Source organism: Ambystoma mexicanum, chromosome 1q (genome assembly GCF_040938575.1).
Source record: "Ambystoma mexicanum isolate Mex_15411 chromosome 1q, UKY_AmexF1_1, whole genome shotgun sequence".
Taxonomy (NCBI): Eukaryota; Metazoa; Chordata; class Amphibia; order Caudata; family Ambystomatidae; genus Ambystoma; species Ambystoma mexicanum.
The window spans coordinates 1,446,834,981-1,446,853,513 of NC_090922.1; the positions used below are offsets into that span (position 1 = coordinate 1,446,834,981).

An 18,533-nucleotide genomic window follows, 5' to 3' on the forward strand; every position below is an offset into this window, starting at 1 on the left:
ATGGGCAAGTGGCAGGGAAGTAAGTTCAGCCACAGGGGCCCAAGACTTAGGAAAGTAAGAGCAGGCAAGGACAGACAGCGAAGGTCCAGGCATGTCAGTTGCTAATCCTGAAGTTACATAAGCAATGTATCTACCACTGCATGCATGCATACATGCATGCATGCATACATGCATGCATGCATCTACTTACTTCCTCTGTAAATGCATGTACGACTCCATGCCCATACGATATTTAGTATCAAATTGTGGATGGAGGCATGGGCTAGCTGCGAGAGTGGGCATTGGTGGAGGGTTCCCGATTCCCCACATGGTTCAATCTGACATGCAGCACCCGTTATTCCCCTTCTCATTTCAATATTACTGGAAAGTGCACACAGCTCTGCCACTGCAGCAGTCAAGCTGTGTTCCCTACTATCCCACTACTGAGAGGCAGTCACTACTGCCATCATACCTCAATACTGCTGGTTCAGTAGTGGGACCCACACACAGCTACTCCCCAAACACACAACCCCTGCATCTATTAGGTTACTGAGCCCACATACAGCACTGCCAATGCACCTTGAGCATCACATTCCAAACTTGCTGCTATTCCAGTACTGAGAAGACAAAGTTACGCATTGCCTTCACATGAATTCTTGACATTGTGCATAATAAGTAACTATAGTTAATGTTAAACGATATTTGTACCGTGCACTATCAACACCGGCGTGGTCCCCTGGCGCTCTGGTGGGTCTGAAAAAGGAAAGGGGTTGGAGGGCGAGTTAGTGGGAACGAACGGGATAAGTGCAAGAGATCAGTGATGGTTGGCAGCTTCAGTTCGGTTAAACCTGTTCGCTGAGCTTGGGGGTGCTTTCCGGTCGGTAGCTGGCGTGTGCTGTTGTGTGAAGCTATGTGTGGTTTGTTTTGATGTTGCGGTGTAATAAGGTTTGTGTGGTTTTTTGTGCTTTAAAGGTTGTGGTTGTGTTTGGTTAGAGTCCATACACTCACCAAAGTTGTGCAGAGCAGAGGACAAAAAACACAGTCTGCATCAGCAGCTGCCTCACTGGCTACTTAATTTGGACATGAACGCCAATTATATGGGCTCACTAAATAAGGACGTTTCCCAATTAACCCTTAACCGCCATCCCCCAATTTCCAAAGGAGTTTTTATTTTCTTATAAAACGTGTTGTATTGGATTCCTCAAGATAAATCATACAAAATGTCTAGCACAATAAATAACACGCTAAACTGTTATGAGTGCTTAGGTTTTGCATTTACTGCTAATGTTGTCATTGGTTGCTCCTGTCCCACCACATTGAACCTGGGACTAGGAGGTATAGAGCGTAGGAGATGTTTCAGGTTCCATGGTGTGTCAGTTGGTGTGTATGCAGCTGGAGGTCACTGCTCGTATGGACTTGGCCTCTGCTGTATAATAAAGCCTTGTCTCAAGTCACGCTGCTCCTGACTGTTCACTAGGAGGATCATCCTCCAGAACATAACTGGCAATGAGGATTAAAAGGCAGCAGTGACCTCTGGCACCGATGTGCATCGGTGGGGCACGGTAGCGATTCTGCGCAACACCAGTGGATAAAGGACTCCCAAGCTAGCCTCCTGTGCCATGACAAACATCCCAGGTGAGGGTTGCCGCACACCGAGCGCTGGTAGGGACATTCGGATTAGGGCCTTGAATGGTCGCGCCGCTTTTCACAACCCAGTTGAAGAGTAGCGTGCCGTCTCCAAGACGACAGCTACGACGTGTTGTGAGCCTTTAGAGAACAGAACCTGTGAACATCTAATTACATGCGCCCATCTTGCCGTAGCATCATCACAAGTCACCATGGAGATGAACTCGTAATAGGATACAGTAATGCAGTAATACTGCAGTGTAGCAGTTTCCCTGCGCTCAAAGCATCATATGGCTAAGCAGGCACGAAAGAAAGGTGCCATATTGAGAAGCAATACTGAGCTCTTGAGTGCAATGATCGTGCACTAACTCTGCGCTTAACCTAAGACATAGCCAACTGACATTATACAATTTGAAGTAGCACCCACAGACTGCCTAAATAAAATCAACAATCAGTCAACACATCGTGGAAAACGGCTAATGTCCCTGGACCAGTTTTCTTTCTACCCACACCCGGTGAACCCAGAATGCTATGGGCAGACTGGCGGGATGGGTCTACCGAATATGTGTTGGCTGTATTTGGTGCCAACTACTGAAATGAAAGGAAAGAGGCCCCATTAAATCACTGTCTTGGCTCCGCTGGTCAGGACATTCTGAAGAAACTACCTGACCAGTTGGTTTAGGCGATGTGGGCTTCTATGAGAAAACAATAGCAAACATTATATTGGTGCGCTATCACTTCATCGTCTGGGAGCAGAAAGCAGGTGAATTCATTGAGGAATTCATTATGATGCTAAAGGGTCCTGGCAGTTAAGTGTCAGTTCACCCATTGTCAGGAAGAACATCTCCGAGATCAATTTATGATCAAGTTCACCAATAACAAGATACAAGAAGAAATGTGAAAGGAGCGGAATCCCACTTTAGCAAGAGCGATCGAAATAGCAAAATGCATACAGCATACAGAAAGCTGTATTAAGGCTCTCCACAGCAAGAAGAAAGACAGTCACAAAGTGGCTTCATGGGAAGTTTTATAAACAAAAATTCGAAGGCGTCTCAGAAACTGTGGCCGGCAAATTGTAGAAAAACCGACAAAAGATGTGCAAAGTGACGTGGTGTCTCGCAGCAATAGGAATCCAAGATCAACATGGGGTTCTCCAAAGGATTCCGGGTCCACACAGAAGAAGATGTTACAGGTGTGGTAGTGGCACCCACTTGGCTAATTACAAGGAGTGTGTGGCCATTCATATAATTTGTCGCGAGTGTGGACACAAGGGTCATGTGGTCCTTTGCTGCAAGAACTTCAGATCCTTTGGCCAAGTGAGGGAGGTGGCTGATGACGAAGAGGAGGAGTACAAGACAATGGGAAGAAAAGTAATTAGTTCCATACAGGCTGTCTCAGGAAGAGTGAGAAATAAGAAACCATACGCCATGGTCACCATAAATGGAGTGCTCATTTCCATATTAATAAATAGTGCTGCTGATTACACGTTTATGAGCATTCTAGTATGGAGAAGTAAATTTGACAATTGCACGCTACAAGAACCAGAGATCAAGGCCAATGCCTATGGAGACACCCCCATCGACATGGTGGGCCAATTTAGTGTCGAGTTAGAATTCACAGAAAGGGAGAGCCATGAGCATGGTATATGTGGCAAGAAGAGGGGAAGAATTGTTGTCATGGCATGATCAAGCAGAGTTACCCACCCGACTAGATGCATGACACCCTGAGCCGGTGCTCACAGTCCAAGGAACTGAAAGGTGCAGCAAGTCATTGGACTTGATGGATTGGCAGTCAGGAGCGTTCGAGAAAAGACAAGGATGTCTCAAGGGGTGTGTGCATCGTATCAGACTTAAAGAAGGGGCAATTCCGGTTTCATCCAAGATGCGGATGGTGCCACTTGCATTGCGCAAAGAAGTTGAAGAGATCACTAGAATGGAGAGAGGGCACAGTGGAGAAGGTTGAAGCTTTGGAGTGGATTAGCCCCATAGTTGTGGTAAAAAGAAAAAACGAATGGGACTGCAAGACTTTCCATAAACTTAAGAAATGTAAAACAAAACTTTTGTGGCAGAAAAGGTTCCTTTACCAAGGATAGACCATCTTCTGACAGGCATTGCTGGGGCACAGGTGCCTTCGATTTTGGACCTCAGAGCAGCACATCACCAGGCCGAATCTCGCAAGGACAATGGATTTGATGACCTTCATAACACCCATTGGTTTATTCAGATGTCAGAGAACGCCTTTTGGTTTGGTGTTGGAAGCCAGTGTTTTCCAGAATGTTATACATCGCGTGTTGGGCAGTGAAAAAGGGGTATTGTTTTATCAAGATGATGTGCTAATTTGTGTTAAGAATGTAGAGGAGCACAACGGGCGCTTGAGAAAGGTGTCAAGAGATTCTGAATGAAGCTGGTCTGAAGATTGCCAGACAGAAGTGTACCTTCAGGGCGAGCAAAGTAACATATTGGGACATGAGACCTCAGGAGAAGGGGTGAGACCGAAACATGATGCAGCTGAAGCCATCCGAGGCATGGCGAGTCCTAAAAGAATGATGTGGCTTCAATTTGGGATCTAGTGGAATTCTATAGAACATTCATAGAAAAGTTGTCAGACAAAATGAAGAATATGGGAAAACTTACAAAAGAATGGTGTAGTGTTTCACTGGGATGAGATGTGCTCCAAAGAAATTGAAACAATCAAACAGAGCACTGTCAGTTCTGTCTAGTTTTGTAGAAGAGCGCAAAACAAAGATCTATGCTGATGCCAGTAATTTCGGTTTTGGGTGCAGTGTTGATGCAAGAATCTGGTGAGGAGTTGTTGACCATTGCGTTTGCTTCTAGGACCTTGAAGAATGTGGAGATGAGATATTCTGTGGTAGAGAACGAGGCCTTGGCATGCATGGGGCCGACAACAAATTTAAAACGTGTCTGGTGTCGTGAAGTCATTATCAGGACAGATCACAAGCCACTAATCAGCATTTTTTGGTAGGGGTATCAAGAAGGATAATGAAATGGGTCAGCAGTTTACAGGGTTTACACTATCATATGGAACATATTCAAGGCAGAAATAATGTGGTTGCGGATGCCCTGACTAGGTCCGTGCCATATGTTCACGCAGTTCAGGAACATGCTGTTGAGTGTTTAGAGGAGACAGATTTTTCCAGGTACAGGAGAGCATTAAGAGAAGAGATTGAGATGTATGCTCGAAACTGAAGATGGTACTTATCAGGTAGTTCTCAATCCAGTGAGATGGAACTCCAAAGATATTGGTGATGAGAAAGTTAAAGATTGCCAAAAAGTGAGAAATTGAGCTTTGTGTGAAGGATTCCTATTTCCGCAGGGGACATAGATTGGTGGTTCCGGAGAAGATGAGAAGAGCGGTCATTGTGTTAGGTCATAGTGGCCATTTAGGCTTGGCGAGGACCAAGGGTTTGGTGAGATCGGACTTATGGTGGCCGGGTGCAGATAAGGATGCTGAGGAAATGGTTAAAAAAGGCTCTGGGAGTGTTGTGACAAAGGTCTCAGGGTGTACAAATCTCCCATGATGGGGAGGGATAGCACCAAACTACCTTAGGATGAAATTGCTCTGGATTTGTTGGGGCCTTTCAATATTAGAGGGTTCAGAGATACTTACCTTTTGGTAGTAATGGATCTCTTATCTAAATGGCCGGAGGTTTGTTTAAAAGAGGTTTCCAGTAGCTGTATGTTATGTTACATTATTGCAACTTGTAAAGCGCACGGTCGCCCAAAATCATCATGGCACTAGAGAGGAAGACTGCTCAGTAAAGGAAAACCGGTGGAAAAGCCAGGGGCTAGAATACATTAGTTTTCAAAGCTCTTCTAAAGCAAAAGTGGTTAGAAGTGGCCTGGAGTAGCGGAGGAGTTTGGCCACGGCAATAGAGAAAGCTCTACCGCCGAGCATTTCCCGGTTGAATCTGGGAACGATGAATAAATTAGAGGTAGCAGAGCGGAGATCCCGGTCTGAGGAGTATCGGGAAAATTTAGACTGCAAGAATTCAGCTCCGTGGCCGTGGATGGCCCGATGAACGATACACAGTGATTTAAAATGAATTTGTTGAGACACCGGAAGCCAATGGAGTTGGCGAAGCACAGGTGAGATGTGAGCACCATAGGGAGAGCCAGTGGCTAACCTAGCTGCAAGGTTCTGCATACGCTGAAGTCGATGAGTAAGACCAATGGGTTGCAATAGATACAGCGAATTACAATAGTCTAGCCGTGTACTGGACTAGCGCAGCCACTGCGGGGGGGCGGAGTGCTTCCGGGATCATAGGCATGACCCTATAAAGGACCCGGATCTGGTGGTGGGCGGACTGGCAGACAGCCGTAACGTGATTGGACATGGACAAGGAGGCAGAGAGAATAACCCCTAGGTTCTTCACTTTGCTGACTGGACCAGGTAAAGGGCCCAGAGAGGAGGGCCAAAAGGCAGGGGTCCACAATGAAGGGTTGTGGGGACGTCCCACCAACAGTACCTCTGTCTTATCTCCATTTAGCTTTAACCAATTCTGATCCATCCAGATCCCGACTGCCATAAGGCAGTCATGGAGGCAAGCTGAGACCTCAGATTGCTCCTGATCCAAACGGATCAGGATTTGTGTGTCATCCGCATAAGAGTAACAATTAAGCCCATAAGAGCGGATGAGACAGACCAAGGCCCAGATGTATATATTAAATAGAATCGGTGAGAGAGAGGATCCCTGAGGGACACCACAGGTGAGGGGACAAGAGGAGGAGAGAAAGGGTGGCATGGCAAGGGTCTGTGAACTGTCAGAAAGAAAAGAGGTAAACCAGGCAAGAGCAGAGCCAGAAATTCCAATCTGAGACAGGCGAGCAAGGAGGATAGGGTGGCCAACCGTGTCGAATGCAGCGGATAGATCTAACAGGATCAGAGCCCCAACTCCGCCCGCATGGACTAATCTGGTCATGTCGTCCTGCACTGAGACAAGCACACTTTCCGTACCTCTCCCTGGCCTGAAACCAGCCTGGGCATGGTTAAAGATTTTTGAGGATTGCAAGAAAGTTAAGGTTTTTGGAACCGCTGTTCTGGAGGGTGTCCCTCATTGATGCTAGTCGGACAATTGAACTCAATTTGAGTAAAAGGAGTTCAAGATGTTTTTGGAAAGGTATGGTATTGAACAAGTGACGACAGCTCTGTATCATCCCCAAGGAAATGGCGGTGTAGAAAGATTTAACTACTCCTTGATGGACGTCATCAGGATTACAATGGCCAATGGAAGAGATTGGATGAGAGCTGTCATGGAGAGAATGTTCCAGTACAGGTTGGCTCCTCATGCAGTGACAGGAGTCGCGCCTTTTGAATTGTTGCGTGGTAGGAAACCCAATACCCATTGGGCAGAGGCTGGATGGGTAGGTCGAAGTGTGAGAGGGAGGATGGGGGAAGGTGTGAGAGAAGTTGTTGGTCAGTGGGTACAGGTCTAAGAATATTTGAAGTGAAAAACTGTGACAGAAATGTTAATTTGGAGGATATCATTAAAGTGAAATTACCAATGAAGGTGAGGAAAGGCCATTCCAGATTCTCGAAGCCCAAGGAGGTTGTCAAAGATCTGGGGGAATCCATTCTTGTCAAAGGTGGAGGAGTTTGGAATAAGGAGAGGGGCTGTTTTACGCAAGAGAAAAGTGTCTGTTGGTTAGTGGGAGGACGCTAAGTGTTAGGAATGCTCAGGTGTTGCATTTACTACGTATGTTCTGTATTCATTGTTATTGTTGTTGCTCCTGTCCCACCACATGGAACCTGGACCTAAGAGGTCTAGAGTGTAGGATAAGTTCCAGTTTCCATGGTGTGTCAGTTTGCGTTTATGCAGGTGGAGGTTGCTGCTCGTATGGACTTGGACTATACTGTATAATAAAACCTTGCCTTAAGTCACGCTGCTCCCGACTGTTCACTCGGACGACCATCCTCCAGAACATAAACAGAACAGCAACCAGTAAAATCAAAAGAACATAAGAATAAATACCCATCACCCTTACCAAACATTCAAGTACAAACAAAGCACCCAGAAGTTGAACACAAGAACAGAAAAGCCAAATCAGCAGAGCTCTTACATTTTCTGTACCATGTGTGAGAAGATATGCTATGATACGATTGGCTATTTATAACGCAGTTAATACCCAGAGGTTTCTGAGTGTGGACCCAGGGATCGAACCTGCGTTGCTCCGTGTTGTCTTGCTTTCAAGGTGAGCACGTTGCCCCTGAGCTATCCTCCCGAGACCACTCAGTACTGTTGTTGCTTGGAATTCTGGAACTGGGTAGTTTCCCCAAAATCTAAAAAGGGCTGTATGGCCTTCTCACACATGCCCACAGGTAACTTGAGAGCTCTCCAATAGGGAGGCTACGACACTACACTTGATAGGAAAGGAGGAGTGGACCATAAAAGACAAACATACAAGGAAAGACAAGACGTAAAATGAAGCACCACTCAGCAACTGTATCAGTAAACCCACACCCAATCATATCACATTTTCTAATAACCTGTTCTATGAGGTTTGGCGGGCTCCACAAAATCCCAACCACCCACCCTTGCCTTTTTCAGAGTCTTCCTAACTCTAAAGATGCATTTGATGGCTACTAGAAATGTCCTAGACAAGCACTTTGAGGACTCAGACTGTTCCCAGCCCCTAGGACTGTGTTATATACTGCACTTCCCTGAAGGAGCAAGCAGGTCATCTGCTGGTTCAATGAGTGTTCCATGAGAAGAGTTGCAAGAGAAACCTAACAAGGGAAGGGATGGATGATGGGTGGCTACTGCTATATATTGAAATTTTGACCACTGATGTTTGTTGTAACCAATAAACAGCCTTATATTGAAGATACTGTCTGAGAGTCTGCAGTGCATCATTGCATACAACAGAGTGCCGTCACCATCAGCACTCATCTAACCTGGCCAACTCAATCCCATCCAAAACCTTCTACCAAACGCCACTCTTGCGCAACTACATATGTCCCGCAAGTACATGTGTCCCAGGGTAGCTCTACCATCTTCACATCCCCTGCACCTTTCAAGAGACCAGTAATCCCACTGCCTGCATTAGTTTCCAGTACAACCAATATACAATCTTCTGATGAATCAGTCTCAACGAGAGGTCCACCCCACCACAGCCCCAGAGCATCCGTCCAACTAAGTTGCAGTCTATTGGTCTATGAGTCAGTTATTTGGTGCATATGATGTATAAGATGCATTGTTTTGTCACCATCATTTATCGGAGCTCGTAGGTTTCCTGTGGTAATTTGTGAGAATGGTATCCAGTCCTGTTTTTTTCCCCTTTGGATTCTGTGACTTGTGGTTTTTTCTTTCCCATTTGCAATTAAATGTTAAAAAAAGTATTTATATTGCACACCGTCACCAACAGAGTTGGACACCAGGCGCTCTGGCGGATCTGTAAAACAAGAAGGAGGGCGGGGTTGGGTAGCCAGGTTGAAGAGAGAGTAGGAGAGTGAGAGAGGTGGTGTGCTGTTGGTGGCTTCAGTTCGGTATACACCATGCGCTGAGCTTTGGTTTAAGTATTGGGCCGGGGCGAGACCTTGTGTGCGGTTGGTGCTGTTTATGTGTTGTTAGTTTGTTGTTGATGCAGTGTGGTAAAGTGCATGCGGTTTGCTGGCCGGGAGTTGGTTGTGTGAATTTACAGGTGAGTTAGGTATGCAGAGGTTTGAAGGTGAGGTTAGTTGGGTGAGAATCCTGGTTGAGGTACATCTTGTTCCATATCATTTGTATTACTATGGGTGGAATTAGATGCTACTATCCATTCTTGACCGTCTGACTGTTGTGGGTGTTAGCGCGGCGCACTCCCTGCTGTATTGTAATGAACTTATTCCCCTCCTGCTGTATTGTAATGAACTTATTCCCCTCCTTAGGTATTGGAGCTGGGGTTGGGAGGCCCCCATTTCCTTGCTTTCTATTGTGGAATAGGTCTGTTGGTACAGGGCCAGGATGCTATTGATGAATCGTCCAAGTGCTTCCGTCTTGGTCTGCCTAAGTATTCAGTCTTTAGTGTCCTCCTCTCATGGCTATCTCTCATTATGTGGTTTGGTATGTCGTGCAGTGTCTTCCTTAGATTCTGTTTGTAGTCGATTGCTCGGTGGGAACCGGGATCGGCATCTTCATTCATTTTTGTTTTAGCTATGTGTGTGTCCCTGTGGGTGGTCTTTTAGTTACGCAGTGAAGCGCCAGGAATTCAGCAGTTTCCTGAATAGTAGGTGGTTTCATGTGTTGTGTATATTCTTTGGTAGGTCGTTCCAAATTTTCAGTGCCTGGTGCGAGAAAGAGGATCCACCGAGTGTTCTTTTGTTGTAGGGTTTCGGTTCCAAGCGGATGTCGTTGCTTGATCTGAGCATTCTTGTTGGCTGATGTAGGTGTAATTTGTCTCTTAGGAATTCTGCGCCTTGGTTGTGTATTGCTCTTAAGGAGAATTATATGTAACCCTGGCACAATTTGGGCCTGGTTAATGTGGGCTACATGTATGTCCTCTGAGGAAAATATGACGCAGACACCAGGGTGAAGCCCTACAGACAAAGGTGTGTATTGGCAACTTTTACTCCCTAAAAATAGGCAAATACTCCCAAAAATGTAAAAAGGAGTACCAATAGTCCCATAAAAAATAGTAAACAGACACATAGCAGCTTGTTTTCCTGCTTTCACCCACACAGCTTCATGGAAATGTTCGGACAAGTAGTGCACATAGTACCACTGGAAGAAACTGCCTGGAAGAAGTAAACATGTATCTTTTTTAATGTGCACAAATAATTAGGTGCAATGAAATCATTATTACAAAAACCTTTCTGTTTTCCAGTTTAAAGATTTTTTACTCGCTCATAAAATACTCCCATTGGGAATTTGATTTACATTTTTACTCCCTAAAAATCATTTTACATTCAACTTTAAAAAACATGGAGTAACATCCTCCTGCTTCAAAATCTGGGGCCCTGCCAGGGTTGGAAAGAAAATATTGTATTTACTATATATATTACAGTGCGGCTGATCCATAGGACACCTGAACATTGAACTGCTAACTTTTGAGTTTAGGGCAGATTTAGCTGATATTTTCCACCCAGACTGGAAATTTGGGAAAGGGTCATTAATAACTTTTTTTTTTATTAAGAAAGAAAAAATGCTATTTAAGTCCTGCTCCCATTAATTTTCCCATAGAGAAAAAGCCCACATTTCTGAGCAGCGCAGGGCAAAAACTTCTGGATGGAATTGGACCAAATAAGAAACAACTTGGGCATGAAGTGTTGTCTCGATTTCTGGGAGGGATCTGGGGTTATTCCATTAGTAATTTTTAAAAAAGATTTGACATGAACAGGGTGCCCCTTCTGCCGAAATTATAGCTCTATCTCCCATGGTGCATTGCAGCATAGAGGCTTTACAGAAATGAAAAAGCCACAATGTTTGTCCTCAAGGCGAGCAATTATCGTGATAATTGCCATCGTAATTCTAAAATGAAAAGTGAAAAAAAAAGCTATTTGGAGGTGGAAAAGGGATTAAATCACAACAGTTTAGAGGTGGGAAGAGGGAAAGAGGACATCATGTGAAGCAGTCGTAGCACAACCTTTTTCTCATTATTGTGCTAATACCCAGATAATTACTGCAGTAATAATGGGGGGGAAAAGGGGGTGAATGCACCAAAGATTAAAAACAGGCATTATTGAGGTAATTGCAGCATGATTACCATGATAATCACTGCTGTAATTATCGGAGGAATCGAAACTGTGGAACAATAAAGAAATGGGGGCGGGGGACATCTGTTGTGATCACATCTACTAGGCAGGGGGAAATGGGGGTTTGTGCCAGTGGCCCTGATCAGTGGGCCCCAAAGAAACCTATTGGTGCAACATGTTCAGCGGACATGGTCGAAGGCCACGACGAATGGGCTTGAAAGAAACCTAGTGTATTAAAATATACAGTGGGCACGGCAAATGCCATGGCTAATGGGCCCCAAGGAAACATATAGGTGCCATATGTACAATGGCCAAAGGCCATGGACAGTGGGCACTACTTATTAGATCCAAGGGGTCATCAACAGGAGGACGCAGAGTTAAGATGATCATCACTTCCCACATCCGTTGAATTTCAAGGCTTTTGTTGCGTTAAATCTGATCACCTTCCTCAACTAATGTTTTCTCAATTAATATATGTTTATGGACTAGCATCCAGCCCACGATGGGGCAGGATGAAATGCAGTGAAAAAAAAGAACTATGGACAGAACCTCCCTAGCCCTGGAGTGGGTTGGGAAGGGGAGAGAAAGTTGAAAATATTGGCCAGGCACTCACGGGGCACTGGGAGACGTCTACCCATAAAGCGGCCAGACTGGAAGGAGAAGTGGCAACCTGCCAAAGGCCACCCACTGGGTTGGAACCAACCAGTGGTGCCATCTCTTGGCCCTCCTCTGCAAAGAGTGCTGCCCAGCAGTTCCACCACAATTGTCTACCTTTGACTCCTCTAATGGAGGGCGGACAGATCCTTCCGAGATAAATCACACCAGGGGAGAAAATTATAGAAGTGTCGGAAGGTTTTTGATTAGTAATGTTTAGATAGTGATATGTTTGGTTAAATAAAAAAGGGGCCCCCTTGGGATCCACCTTCGTGTCTGTGTCACAGTGTATGAAGTAAGGCAGGAACTCAGGGCGTAGCCCATCTCCTGTTTGAATCAACATCTTTCATTGCAGGTGGATGAACATACATCCTAGGGTTGGGGGGGCTAAAGCCCTTCGGCTTCGAGGCATTACTCTGATGTAATGCCTACCCTGTGGCTCCGATGGCAAGAGCCTGTAAAATTGCACACCACGGAGAGCGGTGTACTTACTTAAATTTAAGCAATCATTTACATGACCGCAGCAGCAGCAGCAAATGTACAGTGAGTGGCAGAGGGAAATGTCTGCCTATATGATATCAGTAGACCATTTTATGAAGCCAAAGGCTTCAGCTTTTAGATGGCCAACACCTCCAATGATTAGCATGTCTTTGCGAACTAGAATTGGGGTGAAATATACATTTAATATGTCAAAGCAAGGTGGAATAGTTATTCAGCTCCCTGTGCATAGAGAAAAGGAGGAGGCAGTCTACAGACAATAGGTTTTTAATGGCCACACTCACAAGCTTTCAAAACTTCAATCCAGCCGCCTGCCCCCGCTCCAAATATTGAGGCTGGCCTCGCCCTTTCGAACACCCTATACTGTCCAGCTGGTACGGTGGGAGTTGTTACAGTAGGATTCATTCCTGGAGTAGGGAATGTGAGCACCTTTGCCCAGGGTCGTAAAACGCTGGGGCCCAAGTCATAGAATTCTATGCAAAAACCTGCCTGGATGGACTGCTCACGCACGCAGGGGAAATTTGAGAGTTCTGCATTCAACGCGCGACTTTAAGTCTGTTAGCAACACAAGTTTTAGTTTCTTTTACTTAGTGGTGTAGCTATAGTAATAATTGTTGCATTAGACCATACCTGCCTAACCTCCAGGTTTAGCTCAGAGACTCTGCGTTCTTACACTTTTCTCTGGATATCTGGGGAAGAGCATGGAGTCTCCAGGGTTTCCGCGGCTCGAAGGGATGGACCAGTCAACCTTGAAGCAGCTATGCCGTTACTTGGCGCACATGCATCCCTGAAAACTCAGAAAAGGGTGTTTTTAAATTGTAAATCATGGGGGGTCTACGAAAATCACAGAAGCAGACACTGCTTCCATGATTTTCTAATTAAGGGTTACTTTTATTTGTTCCTGCCAGGGAATCGCTGATCAAGATCTTCAATAAAATGTTTAAGCAATGTCTCAGCAGGACTTCACAGGCTGCAGGCATTTCCCCCTAATTCGCTTGGTTGCTTTTAGTAACCAAGTTGGCTCGTCTTATTGCAGGCATTAGCAGAAACGTGTGTGGGAATGGCCCATTTCTCCGTCAAGCCACAGCTGACTGAGATGGGCTGCTTAGCATTTAAAAGCCCCATAATCTGCACCTACGCTAAAACAAATACCCGACTAACAATGCATACTAGTCTGTGCCTGCCTACTAAATTGACTTGCAAACAAACTTTTATTTACCTCCTGCATAGCAAGATGCATTCCAGTGCGAAACTGCTTCTGCTGTTTTCTCATGCGATATATGCAATAAATCAGCCAATCATGGTTTTCAGGCTTGCATCATATTGCTTTCTGATAAGCACAACTTTATAATGCAGCGCACTACAAATTACCTGAATGCAAAATGGCATGCATTGGAGATGGACTTTCAGAACAAGACTTAGCTTTGTTTCTGCATATTTTCTTTTGAAAAACACGGAGGAAACTTGTGCAGGAGTTTATCTGCATTTCTAGAAATTGTTAAAAAGGATGATAGAAGGTGCTCTCTGCGAATTTGTGTTCGCTCTTGGCCACAGCTTGTTTTTTGTTTTGTAAAGCGCACTACAGCCCAAGGGCATCGAGGCGCTGTTGCAGAAAGTGTCTTAGTTACAGGTTTGTTTGTTTGTTTTATTATTTATAAAGCGCGAGCGTACCCGGGTGTATCAGGGCCCAGCCTTTACAAAAATTTTCGAAGCTTAGTTACAGTACAAAGAATATGCATGATACAAGAATAGAATACAACAATGTTATGTACAAAACAGTAGTGGGCCAACAAAGCCAGCAGTTCGTTATACACAGGTAAGAAGGAAGGCACACATGGTTACAGTTTGCGCGGGTAGGGCTGGGCACTTCATGGTGTTAGTGGGTCTCCAGTTTCAGTCAGGAGACTACCATGGAGTGGAAGTTCTGATAGGGCATGTCTACTCTAAGGTTTGTAGGCATGGAATTCCATAACTTGGCAGCTTTTACCGCAAAGCTCTTGCCCCCTATGGTGGCCCGTTTGTAGTGGGCAACAGATAGACAGTTTTTGTATGCAGTTCTGGTGGGTCTTAATGAGGACTGTCGGTGGAATCTGTTGATCAGGTAAGTTGGGGCCGCATTGTTAAGGGACTTGTGAGTAAGTGATGCAGTTTTCAGTAGAATTTTATCTCTGGTGGAGAGCCAGTTGTTTTGTTGACTGAGTCCTGTAATGTGTTAGAAGGCTTTGAACATGGTTACAGATGGTGGTACATAGATAGACAAAGAGCAGGCCAGGAAGACCAAGCACACATTTGATTTTCTGATTAAAGGGATCACAGAAATGAAACCTGTATGCCTTTTCCTGAAATCAAACATTTCAATAAAAAGATGGCGTAGCCTTGGAGACTAAGTGGAGAACATCTGCATTTTCAAGCATATGGCGGTGTAATCGACTTCACTGATTCCTAAGCTTTGATTATAAAGGGGAAAGAGTAAAATGAATGTCAGAAACACTGCAAAGAGGTGCTTTACAAAAATAAGGACGAGAACGGTCGTTTTAAAGCGAGAGTGGCACCACTGACTTGAAACCTGAGAAGTCACCTCTCCTGTGAGAACGATAGGGCTGGGAGCGGGCAATCCGTGTTATACCGTGCCCTGTGCATAACCTCCGGGTAGTTTGCACTCTCACTTTTTTCATGGGCAGTGCTGTAGTTTTCCCTTCCCTGTTATGGTCTTGTGCACATGCCAGCCATTCGGGGTAAAGAGAGAGTCGTAAAGAGAGAGTCCAGGCGTATATTAACTTTGCATTTTGGCACTCGTAGTCATGTAGTTATAATGGGGAATCCAGGGGTATGTTCCCAGAATCAACTTAAAGAGGCCGATAGCCATCTCTGAATTGAATGGTGTGTGGGTGTGCATTTCAAAAAGATGTTTGGAAGCCCCCTAGTTTACAGCTGAGAAGACATGCCTGCACATGTTAGAAAAATGCGTTTATATAGAGTAGTGTAAGGGTTACAAACGAAAAATGTAAAAATGTGTTTTTTGGAGGCACCGTTTAATTTGATGCAGTTTTGTGCACATAGCCGATCACACAATCAATGTTGTTGATCTTTTTGACATGTGGGCGGAGCTTTGTGCAATTGGGCTGAGTCTTTTGTGGCTATGGGCGGAGCACACATACCAGGGTTTTGGATTTTCAAAAGTAGGCATGTATTAGACCTTTGCTGTAATTGGCATCGATAATCCTGGGTTTATACAACCCAAGACATATAAGGGGGGTCGCCAGATTGCGAGAAATTATCGGTTGGTGTGGGTTATGGTGACACAGAGAATTGATGTTAGAGAGGGCAAGACCAAGCGGAACTCCGGGGGTGAGAGGGTGAGGGTGGTGGGAGGCGCGGCGCGCCCGCTCTTAGGACAAGGGTTGCGCGGAGGTCAGGAGGACACGCGATTGGGATGAGGGTGTGACGAGATGAATTGGTGATGAGCAATGGTGAGCTAGCTCAGGGAAAATGGGGGAGGTCAGAGGCGGTAGTCGGATCCGAGGGTGGGCTGAAGTCACGGAGGGACTCCAAACGTTCAGAGAAGAAAGGGAGCAAGGAAAACAGTGGAGTTCTAGTGAGGATCGGGGAACACACGTGATGTGAGGTGACAGGTCCGGAGGGAGGGGTTAGCGGCAGGGGGGCGGTCTCAGACTCAGCGAGGTACTAGTGTCAAGCCAGGTGGAAAGGGTCACGGATCATTCCAAGCAGAGGAATTCAGAGACCATGTTACCTGCATGTGCGGACGGCTCCGGGAAGACGATGGTGTAGTCCAAGTCGGAGTCCCCCATGGCTGCTTCCTCTTCCAGCAGTACTGGGGGTGGGACTCCCCCCGTGAGCCGTCCTTCCTGCTTCCGCCCACGTTCCCCCGCCTACTTGCCTAGTCTACGAATCCCCGAGCGCAGCGCCCCATCACGTGACTCCACGGGACCCTAGCATAGCAACCTTTGGAGTTGCCGGCAACCGTTGCTAGGCAACGGTCCACGTGAGCTTTTCCGCGACGCTTCGAGGGGAGGGCAGACCGAACCCCGACCACATCCCACCATAGTTACTTTTCATTTGTGGAAGGAAGAAGGATGACCGAGACGGATTGGCCAAAGGACACGTCCATCGCCTATCTCCCAGTCTTTAATAAAACCCTAACCTCTATCTTTAAAGACGCGTTATGTACCCAGCACACTCACGCGGATAAAAGGAGGCACCGTTTTATTCAGAGAACGTCCACGTGTCATTAAAGATTTGTGATTGGTAACTGCTTGGAGCCCGGAGCCAAGGCACCCGATTTGTTGAGTGGACTGATTTCTGCAACTGCTGCTGAGCGCTGACAGAAGGCTAGAAGGTAAAGAACAGGCGACTAGGCATAGTCCACATTTTTTTCTTTTCTTGTACACGTCGTGAACATTCCTTTGAAAAGCATGAATCATATCATGTTTAATTTTAGATTGTGGTTGACTTGTACTATTGTTTTAAATTAATTACTGTAAAGTTGATTTTGTGCAGAGCACTTAAGTTTCAATTTGCCACGTGAGAAGGCCGTACAGTTCAGGGGGCGGGGATTTCTTATAATTCTGGGCTTTGTAGTTTTTGCTTTCCCATTTTAAATTTAGGAAAAGTCCCAGAGTTACAAGAACAAAACAGCACTGGATAACCTGCGCACAATAGCAAGGGGAAAGTTGAGCACTTTACTTTTAAAGATTTGGTGTATAGCACATTTCTGTAATTTTGGTGGCCTAGGTATGGGTGAGTTGTCACTGTTTTCTTTTTCTAGCTCTTTGCCATTTGAATTCACGTGGGAAAAGTAGTCGAAAGTGGCCCGGAGGAGGTAAAAATCATACATTTACACAGCAAGCAATTCTTTTGTATATATCTTGATGTTAACGATATTGTTTCACCCTATATTGATATTGTAAGTATATATTGGTATATCGTGCACACACAGCACCAGTTAAGTTCACTCCAGGTTTCGGACCTTCATTGGCAATTTGTTCAGATGTTGCCTGTTTTTATTAAAAAAAGGATAAGTGTCCCCTTCAACGTGCACCTGGGGAACATAAAGAATCAAGAAAAAGTCAATAATTCAAATCTAAATACAATTGACTCAGTATATTTTTTTTAATTATTGATTTAGTTGAATTAACATCTTTTCAATATACATAATAACAAACGTTTCATTTAAATATGAACATACAAGGTTTAGAACATTACATAAAATTGTTGACATGCATATAATCTAGTGTAACGATGCAACAAGATTAAAACAAAACGAGACAAATGCTACCACATTGCATATCATCCTATTAGATAATAATTAGAACTAGTACAGTTTGACTTTACAATTGTACCACATAAATGTAAACAAGAATTATTCAAGTTTGGAGTGATCAAGGTGTAAAGAAAGTAGAAAATTCACTGTCGCAACTTGAAGGCCCAAATGCGTTGAGCCATAAATGTATTCCCAACATTCATTGGAATCAAACATAGAAAGAATCGAACAGTACTTATGAAAATGCAATTGTCGTTGACTACTTAATTTAGAACATTGAGTTATAAGGTGCTCTATAGTTTCAGGACATTCAACAATTCGACAAAAGCGACATACATTCAGACTAGGCAAAATTAGTTTTCGCATACAAAGATCTTTAGTTTCCCAAATATGTAATCGAAAACGTAGGATTAAATTTCTATATTTAGAAGATGGAGCTTTTGAGAGATAGTTTATTGTCGTACCTTTTTTGTGAGGAGAAAAACGTTGACTAGAGGCGTATTTATATGAAAGGCTTGTCTGGTGATTCACAATCCACGAGGTTTGGTAGATTTTTGATTTAGCCTTATCAGGATTCTGAATCAAGAGTTCGATGGAAATGTCTGATTGGGTCAGAATCTTGTATACTGACAATAACCATTTTTGCACAAAGGAATGCTCAGTGCTGAAAAGGTAACTCGCTAAGATTGTAAGAGGGGAATCCGATCAAATAGATATTAAACATTTCCTTAAGAAGGAGCATTGTCGCCAGTTGAAAATGGCTGACAGTGGAGTTAATCCTAGTTCGTAACGCAGCCATGATATGGGA

At 44.7% G+C, this 18,533-nt stretch overlaps 2 protein-coding genes across 4 annotated transcripts in view; one reads left to right on the forward strand and one right to left on the reverse strand.

Annotated features, from left to right (window-relative positions):
- TMEM53 (transmembrane protein 53) overlaps window positions 1-16,349 on the reverse strand; it is a 195,811-nt gene extending 179,462 nt beyond the window's left edge. The window contains exon 1 of the mRNA XM_069642335.1: window positions 16,196-16,349. Coding sequence (XP_069498436.1) covers window positions 16,196-16,253 — 58 coding nt within the window. The 5' untranslated portion in view covers window positions 16,254-16,349. The remainder of the gene's footprint in view (window positions 1-16,195) is intronic.
- Window positions 16,350-16,450: 101 nt separating this feature from the next.
- ARMH1 (armadillo like helical domain containing 1) overlaps window positions 16,451-18,533 on the forward strand; it is a 743,351-nt gene continuing 741,268 nt past the window's right edge. For 2 of the 3 annotated variants that reach the window (XM_069642332.1, XM_069642334.1), the window contains exon 1: window positions 16,665-16,801. The gene's annotated coding sequence lies outside the window, so the exon portion shown is untranslated. Of the gene's footprint in view, window positions 16,802-18,533 lie in introns of all 3 variants that reach the window. The other variant, XM_069642333.1, reaches the window with a different exon arrangement.